This window comes from Phalacrocorax carbo, chromosome 7 (genome assembly GCF_963921805.1).
Source record: "Phalacrocorax carbo chromosome 7, bPhaCar2.1, whole genome shotgun sequence".
NCBI classification, from domain to species: Eukaryota; Metazoa; Chordata; class Aves; order Suliformes; family Phalacrocoracidae; genus Phalacrocorax; species Phalacrocorax carbo.
The window spans coordinates 38,931,632-38,952,022 of NC_087519.1; the positions used below are offsets into that span (position 1 = coordinate 38,931,632).

Consider the following 20,391-nt stretch of genomic DNA (forward strand, 5'->3'; position numbering starts at 1 on the left):
TGACGTGGGCTCTGAATCCTGAGTTTATGAGATCTTGTTGCTTTGTAGGCAAGAACTTCCTTTATCTCTAAAATGCAATGTGACACAGCTGCAATGAGAAAATTATGAGTGGCAAAAAAATATTAAGGAAAATCAGAGAAAGGAACAGCTGCAGATGCATTAAAATCTGAAATGTGTATCAATTTATAAATATCAGTTTAGGTGTTTTGGTTTCTTATAAAGAGAGTCGGGTTATATCAGGGAAAGGAGTATTTGTCACTAAGAACTTGCTGCAGTTTCACCTACGTAATGTTCTAGTTTTTCTCTTACAGTGAAATTACTAGAGATTTTGAAGACAAAACTGTCATAAGGACTCTAACAGTTGCAAAAGCCACAACAGAGGACTTGAAACGGAATTATACTTGCTATGCCAGAAATGCCAAAGGCGAGGACCATAGCCAGGCCGTAGTGCGCATGAAAGGTAAAATACTTGCAGAGCATGGGTGTGAAATGAGGCATGCTCAGAGAGGGCTGTTGGTCCTGCCTCGAGCCTTGCCCTCAAAACAGTAGGGGAACAAATAATTCCATCAGGCCTTTTTCTGCAACGCATGCCATTCTGTATGCACTGCTGTATTATTGCTGTCATACTGCACTGCTGCTTGGATTCAGGGAGCAGAAGACATGTCACACATACCCTACCATGGCCAAGTGCCTGGGGAGAGAGAGGGGTGGATAGACCTGTTGTTCTCATGCAATCCATGCACCACAAATGAAGCAGACCTCAGGGGACAGGCTGCTTGAAATGATTTCAGGTTACTTGATTGCATGAGGGTTTTGCATGACACAACAGCTACCAGTTGGCATCCTCCAGAAGGCAGGCTGCACTCCTTGACATTGCTCAGGGAATGAGACAGCCTAACCACAGTGCTCTGTGGTTTTACTCCTTGCTGTGATGATGCTCCAGTCTAGATACAGACATCTTAGCGTGGATGGTATGGACTGATCCAGCTCTGTCCAGTGTAGGTTTTTTTCCTACATTTTTCTTTCATCAAAGATTTTGTTCCTGCTTCCCAGACCCACCTCTCAGTAATGAGAACAGAGCCTTCACTCTAGGTATGTGAGGTTTCCTGATTAAGGTGGATATTTCCACCTCCTTACCAACCTCATCTAGAGCTTCAATACCTGCTTGCTGTAAGTCAGACCACCCCCCTCCCTTAAGGGATGCTGCCCTGCCTTGTGCAGCTCATGCCAGGCACCTTCTTCCCCCCACTCTGCCCCATTAGCATGGAAAGGCTCACAGAGGTCTTTACTGGAAGAGCTCTTTCTCTTCCTTGTTGGTACTTGTCCTCCTTCCTTTTTAATCCTATGCGTTTGGACAAACCTTTTCTGGGTTATTAGGGGCGAACAATAGACCAAACACACAACTGAGGCTGAAACCATCTGCCAGTGTGTTCATCCTACTTACGCAATTCTTCTGGGTTGATAATGGTTGCACATGTAGCAGAAGCAAATCTAAAATCTTCAGATTCTTTCTCTATACAGCAGCACCCAAATGCTGTTTTCTATGGACTGATCTGTACTAGCCTCTCTCTTCTTCCCCTGTCTGCTCCTGGGCAGTTGAGTGGGTTTGCTCTGAGCATACCTGGTTACTTACCACCCCTCACTTCTGCTCTGTTCCATAGCAAAATCCAAGAACCATCCCTGACCACTGCTGGCAGATCAACCTTTAGCAAAGCTCACTGCAGACCATCCCACTTCACATAGGAATATCAACCATGCCAGAACCTAACCTCTGAGCACTTATGTTCCAGTTTTTAACCCAATTCCCTGAGTTTTCAGCAAGTAGCTATATATGTTGGTGCCAACTCTTTCATTACATTAGGTTATGTATGTTTCCTGCTTTTTCTGGATGATTTCCCTCTCCTTCTCATGTACTTACTGCTGCTCATCACCTAATGGAAGCTGTTAAATTCCTTCCATTTTCTTTTTTGTAATTCAGTTTCTAGTAAGACTTATTAAATCTTGGAATTTGGTGTTGTTTCCACTTACTGCTGTTTTTTAATTGTGTAGTTTGCTAGTGTGCTTGTCAGCTGCCATCTGAATCGCCACAAAAATGGAGTTGCCCAGGGATACAGTTAGAAGAGTTATTTTCTGTCCTTAATACAAAGGAGCAGCAGTGGTGTGACAGACACTGTGCGATTTGGAGGGGGGGCTCTAATGTTCTGGCTTGATGTCCACAGGTTGTACTATTTGCTTGCAAGCATTTCAGCTTTTCTGTAATGAACTCTGATTCTTCTTTCCTGGTAGAAAACAATCAGGCCATGGCTAGTTATATCCTTGCTGTCAGTCTGGGACAAGCCACAAGAACTGTGTATATTTGATGGGGAGGGAAAATGGTGGCCATTGCCTTTATTTTGCTGCAGGTGAGCTTTAACTAGCTCTCCTAGAAGTAAATGCCGTCGTGTTGCCCCAAGAGTTTACATATGCTGCTAAGAAAGTCACATTCACGAGCTGGATTTGGACTGTGCAGGTGGTTTCCATCAACAGGTTATTCTATCATCTGGCTGCTCCCAGGGTCTTGTTCAGAGATGAAGTCCAGCCTGTACTTTGACTTGCTTTGCCAACCCAACCAGACCTAGTAACCCAGAATGGGGACTCTAGGGTAGCCAGCCAGCATGTGTCCTGCCAGAAAAGTCTTGGCTTGGCCACCTTCCTCTGAAGGGCCAGCTTGGCTCTTGGCTGTTCCTCTGGTGTTTGGCTGCATGTGACACAAGCTTGTGCCTGCTTAGCTGAAGGCCCAACCTGTTTGTAAACCAGACCCCCTCTTTCTTTTTGAACCCAGTTGTAGCACCGAAGTACACTGTGGAGCTGGCCTGTGGACTCGGGGCAACCATCCTTCTCGTTGTGGTGCTGATAGTCATTTATCACGTTTATTGGCTTGAAATGGTCCTCTTCTATCGAGCTCATTTTGGAACAGATGAAACCATTCTAGGTAAGGAGTTAAAGGGCTTATATTTATTTTATCCTGCTACAGGTCAGACCATTTAGGGATAGGAATTTTCATCTAAGCTATTTTAAACCCCTTCCATTTTTATACCTGCATTCAGTGTTGTGTGGGTCATTTTAGAGCAAGAGAAGTCACGCTTAGGGGAAAGAAGAGAGCAATCCTCTGTATTCTCTGCAGAGGTGAAGCATGGACATCTCAGGCTCCCTGGGGGACTACCCTGCTGATGGCTAGCTGTTTCATCTGATCTAGATGGTCAGGATAAGTCACCAAGTTTCAGTAAGTCCCTGTTTTTTCTGGTGACTATGTAAGGATTCGTGAATCCAGGATGATTTGCTTTAAAATGTGGGAAGGCATCCAAAAGGATGGATCTGGAAATCACCCTTCTGTCCTCTGCTCTTCCACGGCTTCCCTGTGCTAGCAGGAGTTCATCTCTTGGGACTCTGAGCTGAGATTCCTTCCTCTGTAGAATGTGGAGGGTGCTCAAGCCCTTGCAGCTTGTGCTGTGAACCTGCCAACGGGGTGCGGCAGCTCTAAGAGGGTGTAGGCAGGGTGCAAGCCTGTCTGGTGGGACTGCTTGTGTGGATAGACAGCAATGAGAGGAAGTGATGTCAGAGGTGACAAAAGGACCCTGCACAGAACGGGTTGGTCACCTTGCTGCAGTCTTGTGCCTTCAGCAACCCAGCAGTGTCTGTGTACCTGCAGATTCAGGCTTGGTAGTCAAAGAGGCGGTGCTGCTGTCTTGTAACTAGGGAAATTAACGTGTTTTAACCTGCGATGCCTGGGCTCAAAGCAAGCCTTCATACCTGCTTTTCCTGCAAAGTAAGTCAAGGCTCAGCATGTGCAGTATCACAAGTGTCTCTTCTGCCGTTTGTGTTTCTCTGCGCTCTCAATGCTCAGATGGGAAGGAATACGATGTGTACGTGTCCTACGCACGCAATGCAGAGGAGGAAGAATTTGTGCTGCTGACGCTGCGAGGAGTTTTGGAGAACGAGTTTGGGTACAAGCTGTGTATCTTTGACAGAGACAGCCTCCCTGGGGGAAGTGAGTATTTCACAGGGGGCTGTGCTCCATGCACATCCTCTTTTTATTATTCTTTGAGGTACTGATAATTGATAGGAAATGGCCTGTCCAGATTAACTTTATCCTTTTGGGTTTTTCCCCATCTCTGTTAACAAACTCTTGTTGGTATCTTCTAATGTTTTTGCTTCACATGACAATGTTGCAGATGCTCCAGGCCACCAAAAAGGCTGCGGTGGGCAAGTAGTGGTTGTTGGTCTTTTCAGTTGCTCTCCCCAGGAGTGATGTGCAGGAGTGATTGATCTATCAACATGAAGGAACTGGACCGCTGACCTTCATGCAAACCCTCTGAGCTGCCTTAAAAAAGGGGATAAAGTCAAGGCTAGAAAAAAAAGTCAGGGGGAGTGTAATTCTGGACCAGACTGGTAGCTCACAGAGGGTAACAGTGAGTGCCTCTAAAAGCCAGAATTGTCTGCTTCAGGGAGGTGCAGAGACCACCGTGCCAACATCAGTGAGAAGATAACATGGCCTCCCAGAAGGCGTCCCACTCACCCTCATTAATTAGAGAGTCTGTGTCTAACATGGCATAGAATTAAGTTGCTGTGATTAAGAGTACTTTGTTGCAGGTAGTGAGACTCATCTCTTCACTAAGATGTAGATTTTTTTTCACTGTTGCAAGCTAAATCATACAAGGTTCTGGACACAGTGTCTGCTGGAGGGATGCAGGGATCACCAAGAATGGAAGTTTGTGAAACTGTCCAGATATGCATACAGTCACACAGGTGCCACAGCAAAGGCATAAATCTAGCCAACACTCTGTTTGCAGTGTCCTGGAGGCTCAGTTTTCTGTATGATCCCTAATGCCAACTAAAAGCTGAAAGCCTGAACTTTTGCCAGTGCAGACTGCCCCACTTTGAATTCATGTGCTTTGGGTCACTGTTGAAAGAACAGAACCTGTGCTGCTAAAGTCTGTTGGGGTTCCTTTTGGTTAGGACAGGAGGAACTGCTGGAGTCCCAGCCCAGCTGTGTGACAGAGGGAGCAGAATCAGACTGGGATCTTTTATCTTTATCTCCTACATCACTTCCAGGACACAGCACCTCTACGTTTGAAAGCAAATAAATACATGTGCCTCAGGGGATAGTGAGACAGCTGCAACCCTGATGTTGTTCCTTCTAGAGAGAGCCTGGATGACATAGCAGGGCACCCTCCAGGCTCTATTTGCTTGATGCCAGTGCCAAGCATCAGAGCAGGTGTGCTCTGAGCTGTTCTCACTAGTTGTTCCTCAAGACATACATCACCCTCCCATTCCCTCTGCTACTTCTTGACATCCTTCCCCTGTCCCTTTGGAGGGTCTCATTTTTCTCCCAGCACAGCTGTCCTGTGCTCCTGGCCCTTCACTCTTATGCCTGGAGCACTCCCATCCCTGCTTACTGTGGCAGTCACTGCCAGCCTCAATCCAGCGCCAGCCCTGTGGAGCATCACTGGGGTGGCTCATCATTGCACTGCCATTTGCAACACTGCTGGGACTTTCCCGTTGCTTCTTAGCTGGAATTTGACTAACCTGCTTGCAGAAGCATGGCGGTCCAGGAAATAGCTTCTGGCAGCTGGTGTCATGCTTCCAGAGTATGCATCTGTGTCACAGGTAGAGAGTTACGTTGTCCTTGATGAAGAAACAGTCGAAGATGGATTATCCTGCAAGTTTGCTGACAGGAACTAATCAAATGTGCTTGACAAATAAATGAAGGTGCCTGTCAGTGTTATTTTATTCTCCATTGTATTTTATGACCAGTCAAGAGCACTCCCTTGTCAATGAAGTGTGGGAGATCCTGCAGCAGAGAGTGCAAGCACCAGGATTCACACTTACAAGGAATTTTCACATTAATTACAGAAATGTGCCTAAGGACAGTCTACCTGCAGATGTTAGAAAATCAAAGAGGATCCACAGTTACCATGACATGCCTCCAGCTTGAAGGTTGTCACTTTTGGGACACTTCATTAAAAGTCCTCAGAGCAGTTTCCTTGTCACTTCTAGAAACACTCAAATCTGCTTTCATTGATGACAACAACAGGAACAGCTGGATGAGTAACAGGAATTAGGATGGGAGTATTTCCAAGGCAAATTAATCCATGAGGACACTCAGGGAGGGTGTAGATACTTATTGTGTGTGTTTGGTGTGGGGAAACAGAGGCAAGAGGAGTGAAGGGATTACCCAGCATCATTCTGGCCATCTGCCAGAGGAGGATGTACGTGTAGGCATTTGGGCTTCCCAATGCCTTTTCAGGCTGAGTCTTTTTCTTGAGGTCATGTGTTGTCCAGCTGGCAATTTTTCTGCTTTGCTCCAGAGAGCCTCTTTTTCCACTCTCACTAGAAGGAAGCTAAATCTGAGCCTACAAAAGCAGCCCTCTTGGCCACATGGCACCCTCATAACATAAGGTGGTGTCACTACCATGTAGGACAGTGCCTTTTAGATGTAGCTACCTCAGGCATCTCTGTTTAGCATAGGGAGGAGGAAACACATCTGTAGGCAGCCTGGGCCTGGGAATAGAAGATGGTGCCATAAGGGGCAGTGGGTACCAGCTGTGGTGTAGGAGGCCCTACCTGGAATCACTTGTAGGGTTGGGAAGCACCAGTATAGTCTCTGGAGAGGGCCTCCAAGGGATTTTGTCTCCTTCAGGAGACACCTGGTGTTACACTAGCAGCTCAGCAGCATGTTCTCAGCCATCACTAACCACCTCAATGTTTCTTTCTCCCAGTTGTCACAGACGAAACCCTGAGCTTCATCCAGAAAAGCCGACGTCTGCTTGTTGTCCTGAGCCCTAACTACGTCTTGCAGGGGACACAGGCCCTGCTGGAGCTCAAGGCTGGTCTAGAGCATATGGCCTCCAAGGGTAACATCAAAGTCATTCTAGTGCAGTACAAAGCCATCAAGAAGAGCAAAGTGAAGGAGCTGAAGCAGGCCAAGGCGGCCTTGACTGTCATTAAATGGAAAGGCGAGAAATCCAAGTTCCCAAAGGGCAGGTTCTGGAAGCAGCTGCAGGTGGAAATGCCAGTGAAAAAAATTAGCAGGAGCTTGAGCCTCGATGGGCTCATACGTATCCCTGAGAAATGTTTAACACCATCATCAGAAAACAACAAAACAAACCCCCAAAATCCACAAGTTAGGCCAGGGGATGGGAAGGAACTCAAGGTTCTTGCCATGAAGGACTGTGTCCCAAACATTTCAGAGGATAGTCATGCCTCCCTGCAGCTTTTCTACTGCCCTGGCAGTAGAGAGACCAAAGATGCGTACACCTCCTCTCTGCAAATGCACATCCTTGTCATCAACCACACAAGCCCTGGGCCCAAGGTCTAAATTGGCTATCCAGGTGGGATGCAGCCAGCACTTTGTGACAGCATGGTATTTGTATAGGCCAGTACCCCTAGATCCAGTTCCTATGGGACCTTTGTTAGTCAGGATGGAGCTCCTTTCCTCTCCTAAGTGGCTTCACTCTTTCCTGGTCATTGGTCCCTGTGGCAGAGGCTGGGGAACAGTTTGAAAGGTGGCTTCAGTATAGAGCCTTTCATACCTGTGCCAGTTATGTAGTCCTGATCACTGTGAGATCACAGATTTCTGCTTCAATGGGGGAAGCGTAGACTCTTGAGGCTCCTCATCTTTGCTCCCCACGTTTCTGTAGGAGCAGATGCATTCACATAGGTGATATTTGTATTGTAGCATTTCTACTAATAAGTGATTAGTCTCTGGGACTCTGCAGCCTCCTGAGCACCCCAGATCCTTCAGGCCTGTAATGCTTATAATCTAGGGGAAATCTCTCATTAGTACAGGCAATGGAGCATGTCTGGGAGATGCCTCTTTGTAGAGTAAACTCAGGGACTTCACAAGCACTGCAATGAACCCTAATTTACTACTGAACCCGCCTACTGCCTCTGTGCTGCTGGCTGGGGGAAAGCATCATGCAAGGTGCTGCCAAGGCCTCTGGGATGGCACTGGATATATATGTCCAACTCCCCAGGAGACCCTACAAACTTACCTGAACATACTAAAAACTGCTAGCTCTGTCCAGCTGGATAAGACTATGAGGAAAGTCTGAGAGAGTTGGGGTTGTTCAGCCTGGAGAAGAGGCGGCTTTGGGGACACCATATTGTGGCCTTTCAGTACTTAAAGAGAGCTTATAAGAAAGATGGGGACAGACTTTTTAATAATTCCTGTTGCAATAGGACAAGGGGTAATGGTTTTAAACTAAAAAAGGATAGATTCAGACTAGATTTAAAGAAATTTTTTACAATGAGGGTGGTGAAACACTGGAACAGGTTGCCCAGAGGGGTGGCAGATGCCCCATCCCTGGAAATATTAAAGATCAGGTTGGACGGGGCTCTGAGCAACCTGATCTAGTTGAAGATGTCCCTGCTCACTGCAGGGGCATTGGACTAGATGAGCTTTAAAGGTCCCTTCCAACCCAAACTATTCTGTGAACACTCAGTGTTCTCTGTCTGGGTATGAACAACATCACCATTCATAATCCAGGGCTCAGGTTTAAACTAACCTTGGCTTTACAAAGTAAGTCTCCACCTATCTTGTTTCTAGCCCAGTGTAATAAGCTGCAGAACAGAGGACGTATCTCAGCTTCTGCGACCTTTGCACATATAAATATAAAAAAACCACTGAGTACCAGTCCTTGCTTCGATGGGAGACAGCAGGCATAGGAGAGGACCTGGTGAGTTAACCCTCAGCAGACAGGTTTTTCAGACCAAGGAGGGGAGTGTCCCTTCCCTTGTAGGGCAGACTAAAGCACAGTGGGACCCTGGCATTGACTGGTACTGTTCAAAATGTTTTCACATAAAACTACAAGCTCTGGGGGTGTGTCCATACTCCTGTAGCTCCCAATGCAAGGGCTGGCCCACTTAATTGTTGAATTCAGTATTACACACACTCTACAAGCTCTGGGGGTGTGTCCATACTCCTGTAGCTCCCAATGCAAGGGCCGGCCCACTTAATTGTTGAATTCAGTATTACACACACTAAGTGCATGCTTATTTTTTGTTGATAATGGTTGCTCCTGAGTCACCCCTGACTCATGTTTTTGCTCTGTTGGTGTCCAGCGGATGAAGCATAGCCATTCATAATGGCCTTTAAAAAGTGTTACAATTTGGAGTCTATGCACTATTTACCCAGCTGAGCAGGGAGGTTTGAAAGCATCCAGTAAGCAGCCCAGCATTAAAGGTATGGGGCTGAATCCTGGTGTCAGCAAAGCCCCTTGCTCTTGGTATCTTATGATTAATAATGTTATTCCAGGGCAGTGGGGAGCCACAGCTACCCATGCCTTTGGGCAGGTACTGTACAAACATGGAACAAATAGACCTTCTTACATTCCTCTTCATCCCCCCCCTCCTGCCCCAAGTAAGCTTTGCTTTAAGCAGGTAAAATTGCAGCTAGCTTCGCTGAAGGCAGTGGAGCTCCTCATCTGCTCAGAGGTGCTTAAAAGCTTTGTTGTTATGAGCTTTTCAACTGTGGCTGTCTGTGGAGGGGCAGAGCTGCTTCCCACGCTCCAGAGGCTTCATTTGTACAAGATAGCATCCAAAACCATGCTCAGCTTTGTGAAGCCATTGCAGCCATGTCATTTTGCCTAGCTTCACCTTTTTGTTTATGTTTTCAACATTCCTGTAATCAGCTGCCAGATCTGCAGGCAGAGGAGAGACCCTGAGGCCAGAGAAGAACTGTGTTAGATTCCAATTTAATTTTTTAAAAATTGACTCAAAAATACACATAAATTCAATTAACATCCCAGGTCTCACCATATCACATCTCGCTTTTGGCTGAGGTACCAAGAGAACTTCTGCTGATGTTTCAGTTAGTCTGATTATTTAGGAAGTTAAATCCACCTCATTTATTTTGCTGATTTTATTCAAAGCATTTGCCAAATAAATAATGGACCAGGACTTTCTCTGGCATACATTGCAGTGGCCCGTGGTCCCATTGCAACCCCAGAACAGGATTACTGAAAGACATCAGCAGAGCACCCAGAAGACAAAAGGTGTGATGGTCTGAAGGGGGCCCGAGAGGTCCAGAGGAATAGTGCTGGAGCAGGCTTTGCTCCCCTGGGAGCTTTACCACTGGCCTTGCTGGGAGCTATCTGGCCAGGGGTAAATCCCGGTCCCAGCTGTAATGCAGATCTGCAAAGCACCTCAAATACGCCTGCCATTTCATCCTATGCCACATGTGGTTTTCATTATGGGATTCTGTCATAGCATCTGTCTAGTTCTGTTGATTCATTTAAGCTTCTGTGCTCTAACCTAACATTTATCAATATGCAGATCATATAAAGTTCCTCATTGTTATTTCATGGGGAAACAGTGTGGTACAAATCAGAAAAAGTATCTCCCCTGCCCCGTGCCATTTGATGCTGTACAGTTGTTCCAGAGTTTTCCCCTCTCCTTTCTGTATGTTTTTGCCTTTGTGATATTTTGTCTATGAAGTGTCAGTATTATTTTATTTTGCTTTTCAATAAAACATTTTCACTTTTGCATTTCAGTCCTTGTGCATTTCTCATAAGTATCATTTTCCTCCCCATTATGTCTGCGAAAGGCCATTAAAGAAAGATGACTGTGTGTAGTCCAAGCATCAAGATCATTTGGGGACACCTCCTTAGAGGGGAACATTTTCCTGGCTGTTTCATGGTATGCCTGCAGAGATCCTGAGGCCCCGCCACTGCCACCAGGGCCATGCAAGCAGAAACACAGTTCCATGCAGCATTCAAATGTCACCCAGTGGTGAACATGCACACACAGAAAGTCTCTGACCCAAAAAGTGCTCACTCAGCTGTCACGAGATAGAAAGATGGGAAGGAAACACCATCCCTTTTCTTGAGAGACCAAGCCAGAATGTTGAACAGACATCTTGGAATTCTGCCCTAACCACAGAAAGCAAACTCACTCTTAGGTTGCTTTGCCTGTCGCCTTCCAGGTGGTTGGGTAGAAAAGGTTCATTCAGCTTCACATCTTCTCATCCAAGTCACTTTTCTTGGCTTTTTCCCTTGTTTGCATGCTATCAGGTAAGTTGAGAGAGAGTCTAGCACTTCCCGACCACTAGCAAAATGAGTACTTGTGACAATCTATGGATTTGGAGTCTATGGGGTGTGGGTATGGGGTCTCTGGCCCCCCCGGCTTTTATTAGGCTAGGACAAATGTGTGGCTCTTGTAATCCTCTGTTACATCTCTGGGTTGCATTAGGGGACGCACAGGTAAACCAACAAATATACGCAGTGGCCTTCATAACCATGTAGTAAAGATGGAATTTTTTTAGTATAAAGCAGATATCCAAGACTATCAAATTCCCAGCCCTGTTGATACCCAAGTGCCTGCAGTGTTATTGCTGCCTGTCCCATCCTGTGCTGTTGGTGTCACTGGGAGGGACCCTTCTGCCTGCACATTGTGAAGTGATCATTCAGGATTTTTCATGAGCTGGGTTTACATTGTAAACTGAGCATCGCAAGGTTTCCTGGTCAGCAAAGTCTAAAAGCATCGCACCTCAGAAATAAAATCTATTTTTGGGAATTTGAGCATTTTCCCTACCAAAATTTTTGAGCCTCAAGAATGTCACAAATTCAAAACTGATGAAATAAAACCATCACTGTCAGATCAATCAAAACATTTCATTTCAGCAGTGTTGAAATCATTAACATTAATTGAACCTGTGCTTTTTGAGCAGGCAGGTAGAAGAGGTGACCTCCCAGGGGTTGCTCCTTCCTACGTTTCCTGTGATTCTGTGATTCCAGTTTCAAAAAGAAAGACCTTTCAAACCAGCAAAGGAGCTTTTTCTTTCAAAAAATGTTGAAGCTTGGCTGATTTCAAAATAGATCTCAATCAGTTATAGAAAGGTTTTAATGAGGTCTGGACTCAGTAAATTGGGAGATTGCTGTCAATTCTTTGTGCCTTTGAAATAAGTGGTAAGAAAGTTTCACAGTGTTAAGTGACAATTCTGACAGAACTGACTTTGTCATCTACTTTTGGTTTCAGTGAATCAGTGTTTTCCTCTGTGTGTTGTGAGAAAAAAATCCCCCCAAACCTTGTTTACAAGAAAAAAAATACTTCAAATAGTTTGATTTAAATTCCAGTATTATGTTAAAGAACCAATCAGCGCCTTATTTCCTCCATTAGGATATTATTGTTCAATCATTTTTCCTATCTCAAGTTCTTGGTCCCCAAATAATCTAGTGACAATGAGTTTTACAGCTAGTCATATATCTTTGAAAAAAAAAAAAAGTATTGCTCTGTACAATATTAAAATAAGATGCATCCAGGTGCAACACAGTGCACCTTCTGCTGTGAGATAAGGAGACAGCCAAGTGCTGGAAGAATGAGAGGCATTGCCATTGAAGGGAAGGAACAGTATTTTTATTTATATAAAAGACAAGTGTTCCACTCGCAGGGAGGGAGGGGAGTCTCCAGACTGAGGAATCAAGGCTTCAGCAGTGTGAAAGGCAATGGAAGCAGCAGATAGTGCTCCCCAGAACAGCTCTTTGCAAGACATTCCTACAGGGAGGTTTTTCTCTCTGAGTGTGCAAGAGATCCAATGATCCCTGTACTGTTTGAACACCACCTTGTCTTCAGGTTCAGGTCCAGGTCCTGGTCACTGGCCCCAGCCTGTCCCACCCCCCCCATCTCAGGCACCCAGTGCTCAGTAAGTGGGTGAGGTTTTCTTAAGTTTTTACAGTTCTGTTAATCAGATTGAGTTAATTTGCTATTTGCCACAGACCTATTAATTCCCATCCTTTCCATTGCTCACCCATTAGCCATGACATCTTCAAAATTCTTGCTGCATCCCAAGCCATAGATAGAAGTCCAAGGATATCCTGCAAGTTTGTTGCTTTTCAACACTCATAATAAAAGAGCTGCTGCCCTTGCCTGGCACCATTCCAGCTAAGCATCTTGCTGAGCTTTACAAACTGCAATTAATCCCAAGAAATGCTTTGAAGGACAATATTTTCACCCCTCACAATGGGTAGGGGAAGGGATGGAGAGGTTTAGAGCTGACATTTTTGCTTTCTATGTTCGGAGGCTTCCATTTCTAGATGAGAGAGCATGAGAGGGAAGGATGAGAGTCTTATCCTCAGCAGTGTGAGCTGTGGCACAATGATGGGATTGCCCCGTTTTATTCCCCCATGCAAAGGGCTATAAGAGTTGTGGGCAGGTGGTTTCTGAACAAGATGTGCCCTGTATCAAATGCCTGCATTTCTCTGGGCAGGAGTGATTCCATGCAGTGCAGGAGTCAGAGTGCAGTCCTGGCTTATCCTGCCACCCTGGCTTCTCATTTACCACTTCAGCCTTCTCTAAAACCCACTGCAATGCAAAAATGCTGCTGTTGCTCCTGCAGTCCCTGCCAGCAGGGGGCAAGTCGAAGGTCACTGGGCTTGTGTCAGGTTTCCCTCTGTGGGAAGGGGGGATCTGTGGAGGTATGCCACCAAACAGCTTCCTTCCGCTTTTCTCTCCCTGCTCCTTCCCCCTTGTGCATCCCAATTCCTCTGCCCTTGCACTCTTAGATACCACTGAAGCTGTGTTCGACTTCATCCAGAGGAGCCGCAGGATGATCGTGGTCCTGAGTCCTGATTACTTGACAGAGAAGAGCATCAGCCTGCTGGAGTTCAAGCTGGGCATCATGTGCCAGAACGCCATTGCCACCAAGCTCATCGTGGTGGAGTACAGACCGCTGCAGTGCACCCACCCCAGCATCCTCCAGCTGAAGGAGTCTGTCTCCTTCGTCACCTGGAAGGGGGAGAAATCCAAGCGCTCTGGCTCCCAGTTCTGGAAGTCGTTGCGGCTTGCCCTGCCACTGCGCAGCCTGAGTGCCGGTGCCAGCTGGAACGAGAGCTGCTCCTCCCAGTCAGACATCAGTCTGGACCCTGTCCAGAGGAGAAGGAGCCAGCTGAAAGGGCAGCCCAACCCACGGGGCACCATGGCAGGGACTGTCACTCCTGGAGGGATGGCCCCAGCCCCCGAGTCAAAGACCAAACATCGAGCCAAGCACCTCTTGACATGCTGGTGTTGTGGGACCTATTGCAATGGTGGTAGCAGACTCAAGAGCAAGCATCGGGCTGTAGCTGAGCCCAGGTGGGACACTCACCTCTGCAAGACAGGCTTGGGCAGGCCCGCGGCACAGGGGGTTCAGGGCAGAAGTCGACCTGAGCCCCCAGCAGCACAGGCTCCCACTCTCGCCCTCTGCCATTACAGCGACCTGTCAAACAACAACGACTTCTACATACTCTAGCCAAGACGTTGACAGCACTGCTGGTGCTGGGCCGACAAAAGAAACTCACTGCAGCCTCAGCTAAGACACTTTTATGAAATCACAGGCTGACATGGTGTCGTTCACCATCAGTCCCATGCCAGCACAGAGAACTGCAGCAATATCACCAGTGCTGGTGATCTGAGTCAGGGACATGTAGCCACACACAGAGCAGTGCCTGGGGGCTGCCTGCCTGGGTGCTTCTTAATTTAAATTGCAAAGTGGAGATGAAAATGTGTTTCTCTGGAGTTGCTTTCCCCAGCTGTGGTTGAGTTTGTTGCAGGGCTGCTGCTGGGGTCAGGTGCAGGAGGGCAGGTCCCCACCTGGGGTTTGGGAGGGGGGAGAGGCTGTGCTCCTGGCAGTAACCTCTGGAGAAGCGGGAACAAGCCTGCATATTTGCAAAGGATAAAACATTGCTAACGAGGGCAATGGGAGCCCCTGCCAGCGCAGGAGTGCACCATGCAGTATGGTCTGTTATCCACTGTGGTTTAAAAGAACTTGGTCAAAACTTTTAAGACAAGTCCCTTCTCTCTAAATAAAACTGATTTCTTTAACCTGCTGTTGTTACAAGCGCCACAGGAACTGGTAAATGCCGGAGCCTTGTTCACCAGGCAGTGCTTGGGGATGTGGTTTGCCCAAGCTGGCTGAGGTCCCCTCCTGTTCCCAGTGCTTTCAATGGGCTTCTGGGCTTGGTCCTTCTCCTGGCTTCATCATATGATGAATTTGTTCTGTCAGTTGTGTGGCCTTTCACACAGCAGTAAGCAAGCCATTACAAATCTAGGGAAATATGATTTAAAAAATTCTCGGAGTAGTCAATAAGCTCAGGGATAGGAGCAAGACCTAAAACACTCACAGAAAACCTCAGGCGCTGAAGCTGAGGGGTCAAAACTCAACCACACTTCATTAAATAACAGAAAGAGCCTTTGAACAGTCTCCCTGGGGCTGCTGTTTCATCAGCCCGTTGAGCTGGCTGTCAGCAGTGTTTCCCACTTTTTATCTGCAATGAAAACTTCATTTGCCTCGTTCTGCTTTGTATAATGACTTCTCTCCCTGCCAAGGAAGGGTGCTAATCCTGGGAGTCGGCCGCTTGCCTTCAGCTGATGCTCAGACATGCCAGACTGAGTAACACACTTCATTTGTTTTCTTTCCCTGAGACAAAAAAAAAAAGGGTCTCATTCACCACTCTGGTCAGTCTAGTTCTTGCCTCTCAGGTTAGTAAGCAATTTTCTTCTACCTTAGAAATATGAACTGAGTCCTTGGGGAGCAGGATCTGTGGCTCCCAGGACAGACCTTTATCTGATGTCCTCAGGTGCAGCCCTAGTGAAATTGCTGGACCTGTGAGGAAGGAAAGGGCCATGTCTCACCCATTTTAATAGCGCTGAAGCCCAGTTATAATTCACACATTGCTTTCCTTCCCTCAGCAGTCCCGCTTCCCCAGTATTGCCCTGACTTTTTCGATCCTTTCCTTCTGAGATCAAGCACAGCTGATGGCTCTCCTGTTACAAGTCTCTGTGAGCTGAATCCTAACAGCCCTGCTGCAGCAGACTGAGAAAATAGAAACCAAAAAACCTGCTGCTGAGTCAATCTAAATAAAATAAGGGCAAAAAGCCTCTACCAGCTCATAGAAATTAGAAATTCAGACTCTAGAGAACTCTCCAGGTGTGGATTTCTCTGTAATTTCACGCTGATATGTTGTAAATGGCTCAGAAAAGATTTGTCCATATGTGGCCATTCTCAGTGATCAAAGAGGAGGAGCAGGAATGAGATATTTGAAAAACAAGCTGATAAATTGCAGAATGCTTTGTGAGAAGTAATCAAAATACTGTTAAATTGTTCCAGTTGCTTACAACTAGAAGTGGGATGGTACTGTCAATGCTCTGGTAGAGCTGACAACACAAGCTACAAAATACAAATAATTTGCAATCCGTCAGCCTCCAGAGTCAGCATATTTGTTATTTGTTGGCATTTAAACAGCTTTTATTTACAGACTCTGCCCTTATTTGACTGTGGTGTTGTCTTGACCAACTACAGCAATCCAAAGATGCAGGAAACAACAGCTGGAGCTTGTAGTGGATGTACAAAATGGCCAGCTCTGGCCTTTTTGGGCAAATTGTCACCTCTTCTTGAAAGAGCAAATGCAAACTGTTAAGGACCATTGCTTCTCCTGTTGCTTCAACAGAGCTAGTGTAATTTTACTACCCCTTTTACTACCCACCAAAATGACCCAGGGTTATGGTTGCTTTTGTAACAGATATGAGACATGATGGATTTCAGTGTATGCAGAACCTTTGCCCCCTGAGGCAAGGCTCCCAGAGGGCACGCTGTGCCGAATGGGATGTCTCAGCAAGGACACAGGGACTAAACCCTAGAACAAATTTCAGTTGTATTTGGGGTTATTTCCAAGCAACATCCTAAGCATATTGCTTGGAACTACCCCCAGGCATCAGCACAAGGTCCTGCTTTAAGACCAGATCCAACGCTTCACACACAGTTTGGATTCTGCTTTCTGAAAATCAGTTAAAATCTACTCATGTCCTATCTGACACTGACTGGTGCAGATGGACCGTAGTCACTGCTCTCTCCTCTGGTTCACAGGTATTTGTCAGTTGTAAAGAAAAATAGTCATCACTAAAGTTAACAGTCAGCATAATACTATCATCCCCTTTGCCCACCCAGTCCTCTCAAAAGAACTGTTCAGAGGGGAGTAGAGTTAGTATATATGGAGAATTTCCACCATATCCTAATATGAAAACAGTCATATAACCTTGTATAACTTTGTATATCCTACCTGTGACATGCAATGGTACAAAGCTACCAGATCATAATTTGCAGAGCCACTGGTACAATATTTCCTCTGTTCCCTAGAGGTTTTTGATCTGTGGAAGGCTGGTGGTGTCATGAAGAAACTGAACAGAGCTAGCTGGGCAGCTAGGGAACACGAGCAAGTCACTTAGTCCATCTCAACATCAACCTGTCTTCACTTTAGTGACTGCAAAGCTCTAGTACCCAGGAGGCCTCTCCCTGGCAACTTCCACTGGACATGCCAATAATGGGCTGATCCTCACATCCGAAATGTTGGATGAATCACTAACCTGCAAGAACTTATACAAATTCTCTTCTTAACATCACAAGAATTTTGTTCTCATCTATTACACTAGGCTTTGATCTCAGAGTATCTGATGTTAGTGAATTTATAGTAGATATTTTCCCAAATGATGACAAGACCATGAAGGCAGTGACAGATGCCAGAAATAGGGAAAAAGTGCTTCAAACCCTTAATCCTGGCTCTATTTTTTTTTTTTTTTTTTTGTTCTACTGTTGGTCTATCACAAATCTCTATTAAGGGCAGCACCACCTCTGGGATGGTGTCTGCTCAGTGTGACATACCCAGTGTAAAGGTATAACCCAGAGCCGCATCAAGCAGGCAAGGGGGGACTCTACGAGGGTACACAAGAGGATGCACCCATAGCACAGAGCTGCAGCCTGGGGGATGTAGGTGCTTCCTGCTCACGACCCAGGCACTTGGCCCCATCAATCACCCAGGAACATGCGGTGCTATTCTGGAAATGCATGAGTTAAAACACTGCGGCAGGAGTACGGAGAAACACTAATGAAGGACCCTGTAGCTGTCTGCCCAAATTCATGTGAAAGAGGCAAGGATTGACTCTTGTTCGTGTGGGTGTTCATGCTACGTACCATTACAGGTCATGCTGTGGAGAAGCTGTGGCTCTAAAATGACATCATAAATGCACCATTCAGGCCCCTTTTGTAAAGATGTTAATGAGACACATAAATGTTGCAGAATGGTTTGTAGAAGAATATGGCTTTAATTCTTCATAACAGAGACACGGTAATGGCCAGACACAGGGGGGACGACATTTACACTGATATGCCTGTAATCAGGCTAATGATTTGTACTGTACTAAAACATATCTGCCACAAAGTCATTTGGTTTGAAAATATCAAAGTGTTTTCCAACTCATCAGTATTTGTTCAAGTGAATAATCAGCCTCACCCTTAATATCATGCTTGATTGTTGTTTTGCCTGGTTTTTGTTTCTAGACAGGGTTCTTGTTCTACCTCCCTCTGCTGCAGCAAAGTGATTTCTCAGGGATTTTTCTGTTCATGCAGGCATTTGCATGCTGTTGCCAAATCCTCTGGCAATCCATTGCCCATGAAAGGTCTGTTTTTACTTTTTCCAAAAGGTTTTCTTCCTTTTCTTTGCTGTTTAATCATTTTCACACTGTAGGTGGCAGAGACCTCTCTCCTGTTGCCTGGGGCGCGCAAGGAGGTGAAGTCCCTGACCCACAGTTATTCACTGCTTCCCGCTACCACCACGTCTCAGTGGGACAACAGACTTCATTGCTCATCCACTCCAGAACTTTTTCCAAGGAGGTGTTATGGCTGAGGTGCCCCCTGGCACTCCACTGGCATATTCTTAGATGATTTTTTTTGGTCATGCTGCACTGTATCTGCTTGGGGCCACTTCATCAGGCAAGCCAGATCACGTTGCATGCTTGGTGAAGCGGGAAATAGCGATGATAGACAATCTTTGTGCCATCTGCCACAGTTATTAGTGAATTATGCTTTATTTATCTCCAGATCAGTCATGAAGAGACTGACTGCCATGACAGAATCACAGAATCACATAATGGTGGGGGTTGGAAGGCACCTCTGGAGATCGTCTTGTTCAACCCGTGCTTGAGCAGGGGCACCCAGAGCAGGGGGCACAGGAACGTGTCCAGGCAGGTTTTGAATGTCTCCAAGGAAGGAGACTCCACAACCTCTCTGGGCAGCCTCTTCCACTGCTCTGGCACCCTCACAGGAAAGAAGTTTTTTTCTCATGTTTAGGTGGAACTTCTTGTGTTCCAACTTGTGCCCATTGCCCCTTGTCCTGTTGTTGTGCACCACTGAAAAGAGTCCAGCCCCGTCCTCTTGACACTCACCCTTCAGATATTTATAAGTATTGATGAGTCTTCTCTTCCTCAGGATGAACAAACTCAGGACTCTCAGCCTTTCCTCATAAGAAACATGTTCAATGACAAGTTCTCATCTTTTGAGATCTATAGTTTAATGGATGAAGAACAAAAACCTTGATGTTAATGTGCATAGAGCGATGCTTACGAAACACTACCACTTCTAGGTACCCACAGTTATTAGCCAAGCTGGAAATACTATTGATGGAAAAAGGTCATTTGGGAATATCTGCTCCCATAGAGCCATGATCACTAGCTGCTACTTAATTACACTGACACTTTGAAATTCCATATATGGGCAATTCCAGATACAGGCAATTCCATATTGACGAGTCTGGAAAAGAGCCTGCAATGACCCATACAGATTTACAAAGGACTTGAGTTTCCCATTCACAGGAAATCCCATTGTTTTGGGGTTTTATTGTCTCCTCTCCTGTCATCAAACAGAGCACAAATAGCACAAGATGACATAAAATTTTTCCATGAAATTTTCTTAGCAATCTATATCCATAGCAAATGGAAAATATTTGATTCCCATTTTAACGTCTGTTTTCTTTAACATAAACAGGTTTTGAAAAGTTTTTTAAACAAAGCTCAAAATGTGCTATACCAAGAGTGTCAAAAACATGTTGTTATTTCACTTCTGTTTTGCTTACAGCATGTTTTGTAAAGACTAGTCCCTTTTAAAACATTTCAACTTAAATGAAAACAACGTTTTCCTTTGAAAAATGGCTTCCATTATAAACACACCATCAGATCTGCATCGGTTATCAAATTTGCCCTTTTCTGCATGTTGCTCCAGCAATCTCAGTTTTCGGTATTTCCCAGTCTTCTAAGATTTATTAAAGAATCAAGTCAGTGATGCCATAAGCTCCTCAATGAACCCTCTAGCAATTGAAAACCCTCCAAATGTATTCTTACAGCTAGCTGGAAAAAATCAACATGTTTGCATATCAGATTGTGTCAGCTCCTCAGATCTCACTCATGTTTGTGTATCAGGTCCAAGAACTTGGCTGTGGATAATGCCTTACTCTTTCCTCCTATATATTGCCAACACAAATGGAGACGTCTCTGAAGACAGTAATCCGTGCCTCCTGCTTTGCTTGCGCTCTTTCAATGCACACTGCTTCTGGT

The 20,391-nt window shown here is 45.7% G+C and overlaps 1 protein-coding gene across 4 annotated transcripts in view; it reads left to right on the forward strand.

Moving 5' to 3' along the window:
* IL1RAP (interleukin 1 receptor accessory protein) overlaps window positions 1-14,629 on the forward strand; it is a 49,173-nt gene extending 34,544 nt beyond the window's left edge. For 3 of the 4 annotated variants that reach the window (XM_064457590.1, XM_064457589.1, XM_064457591.1), the window contains exons 8-11: window positions 312-460; window positions 2,822-2,971; window positions 3,884-4,027; window positions 6,759-10,531. In XM_064457590.1, the coding sequence (XP_064313660.1) occupies window positions 312-460; window positions 2,822-2,971; window positions 3,884-4,027; window positions 6,759-7,357 (1,042 nt within the window). In that variant the 3' untranslated portion in view covers window positions 7,358-10,531. Of the gene's footprint in view, window positions 1-311; window positions 461-2,821; window positions 2,972-3,883; window positions 4,028-6,758; window positions 10,532-13,538 lie in introns of those variants that run through there. The other variant, XM_064457592.1, reaches the window with a different exon arrangement.
* The last annotated feature ends 5,762 nt before the right edge of the window (window positions 14,630-20,391 follow it).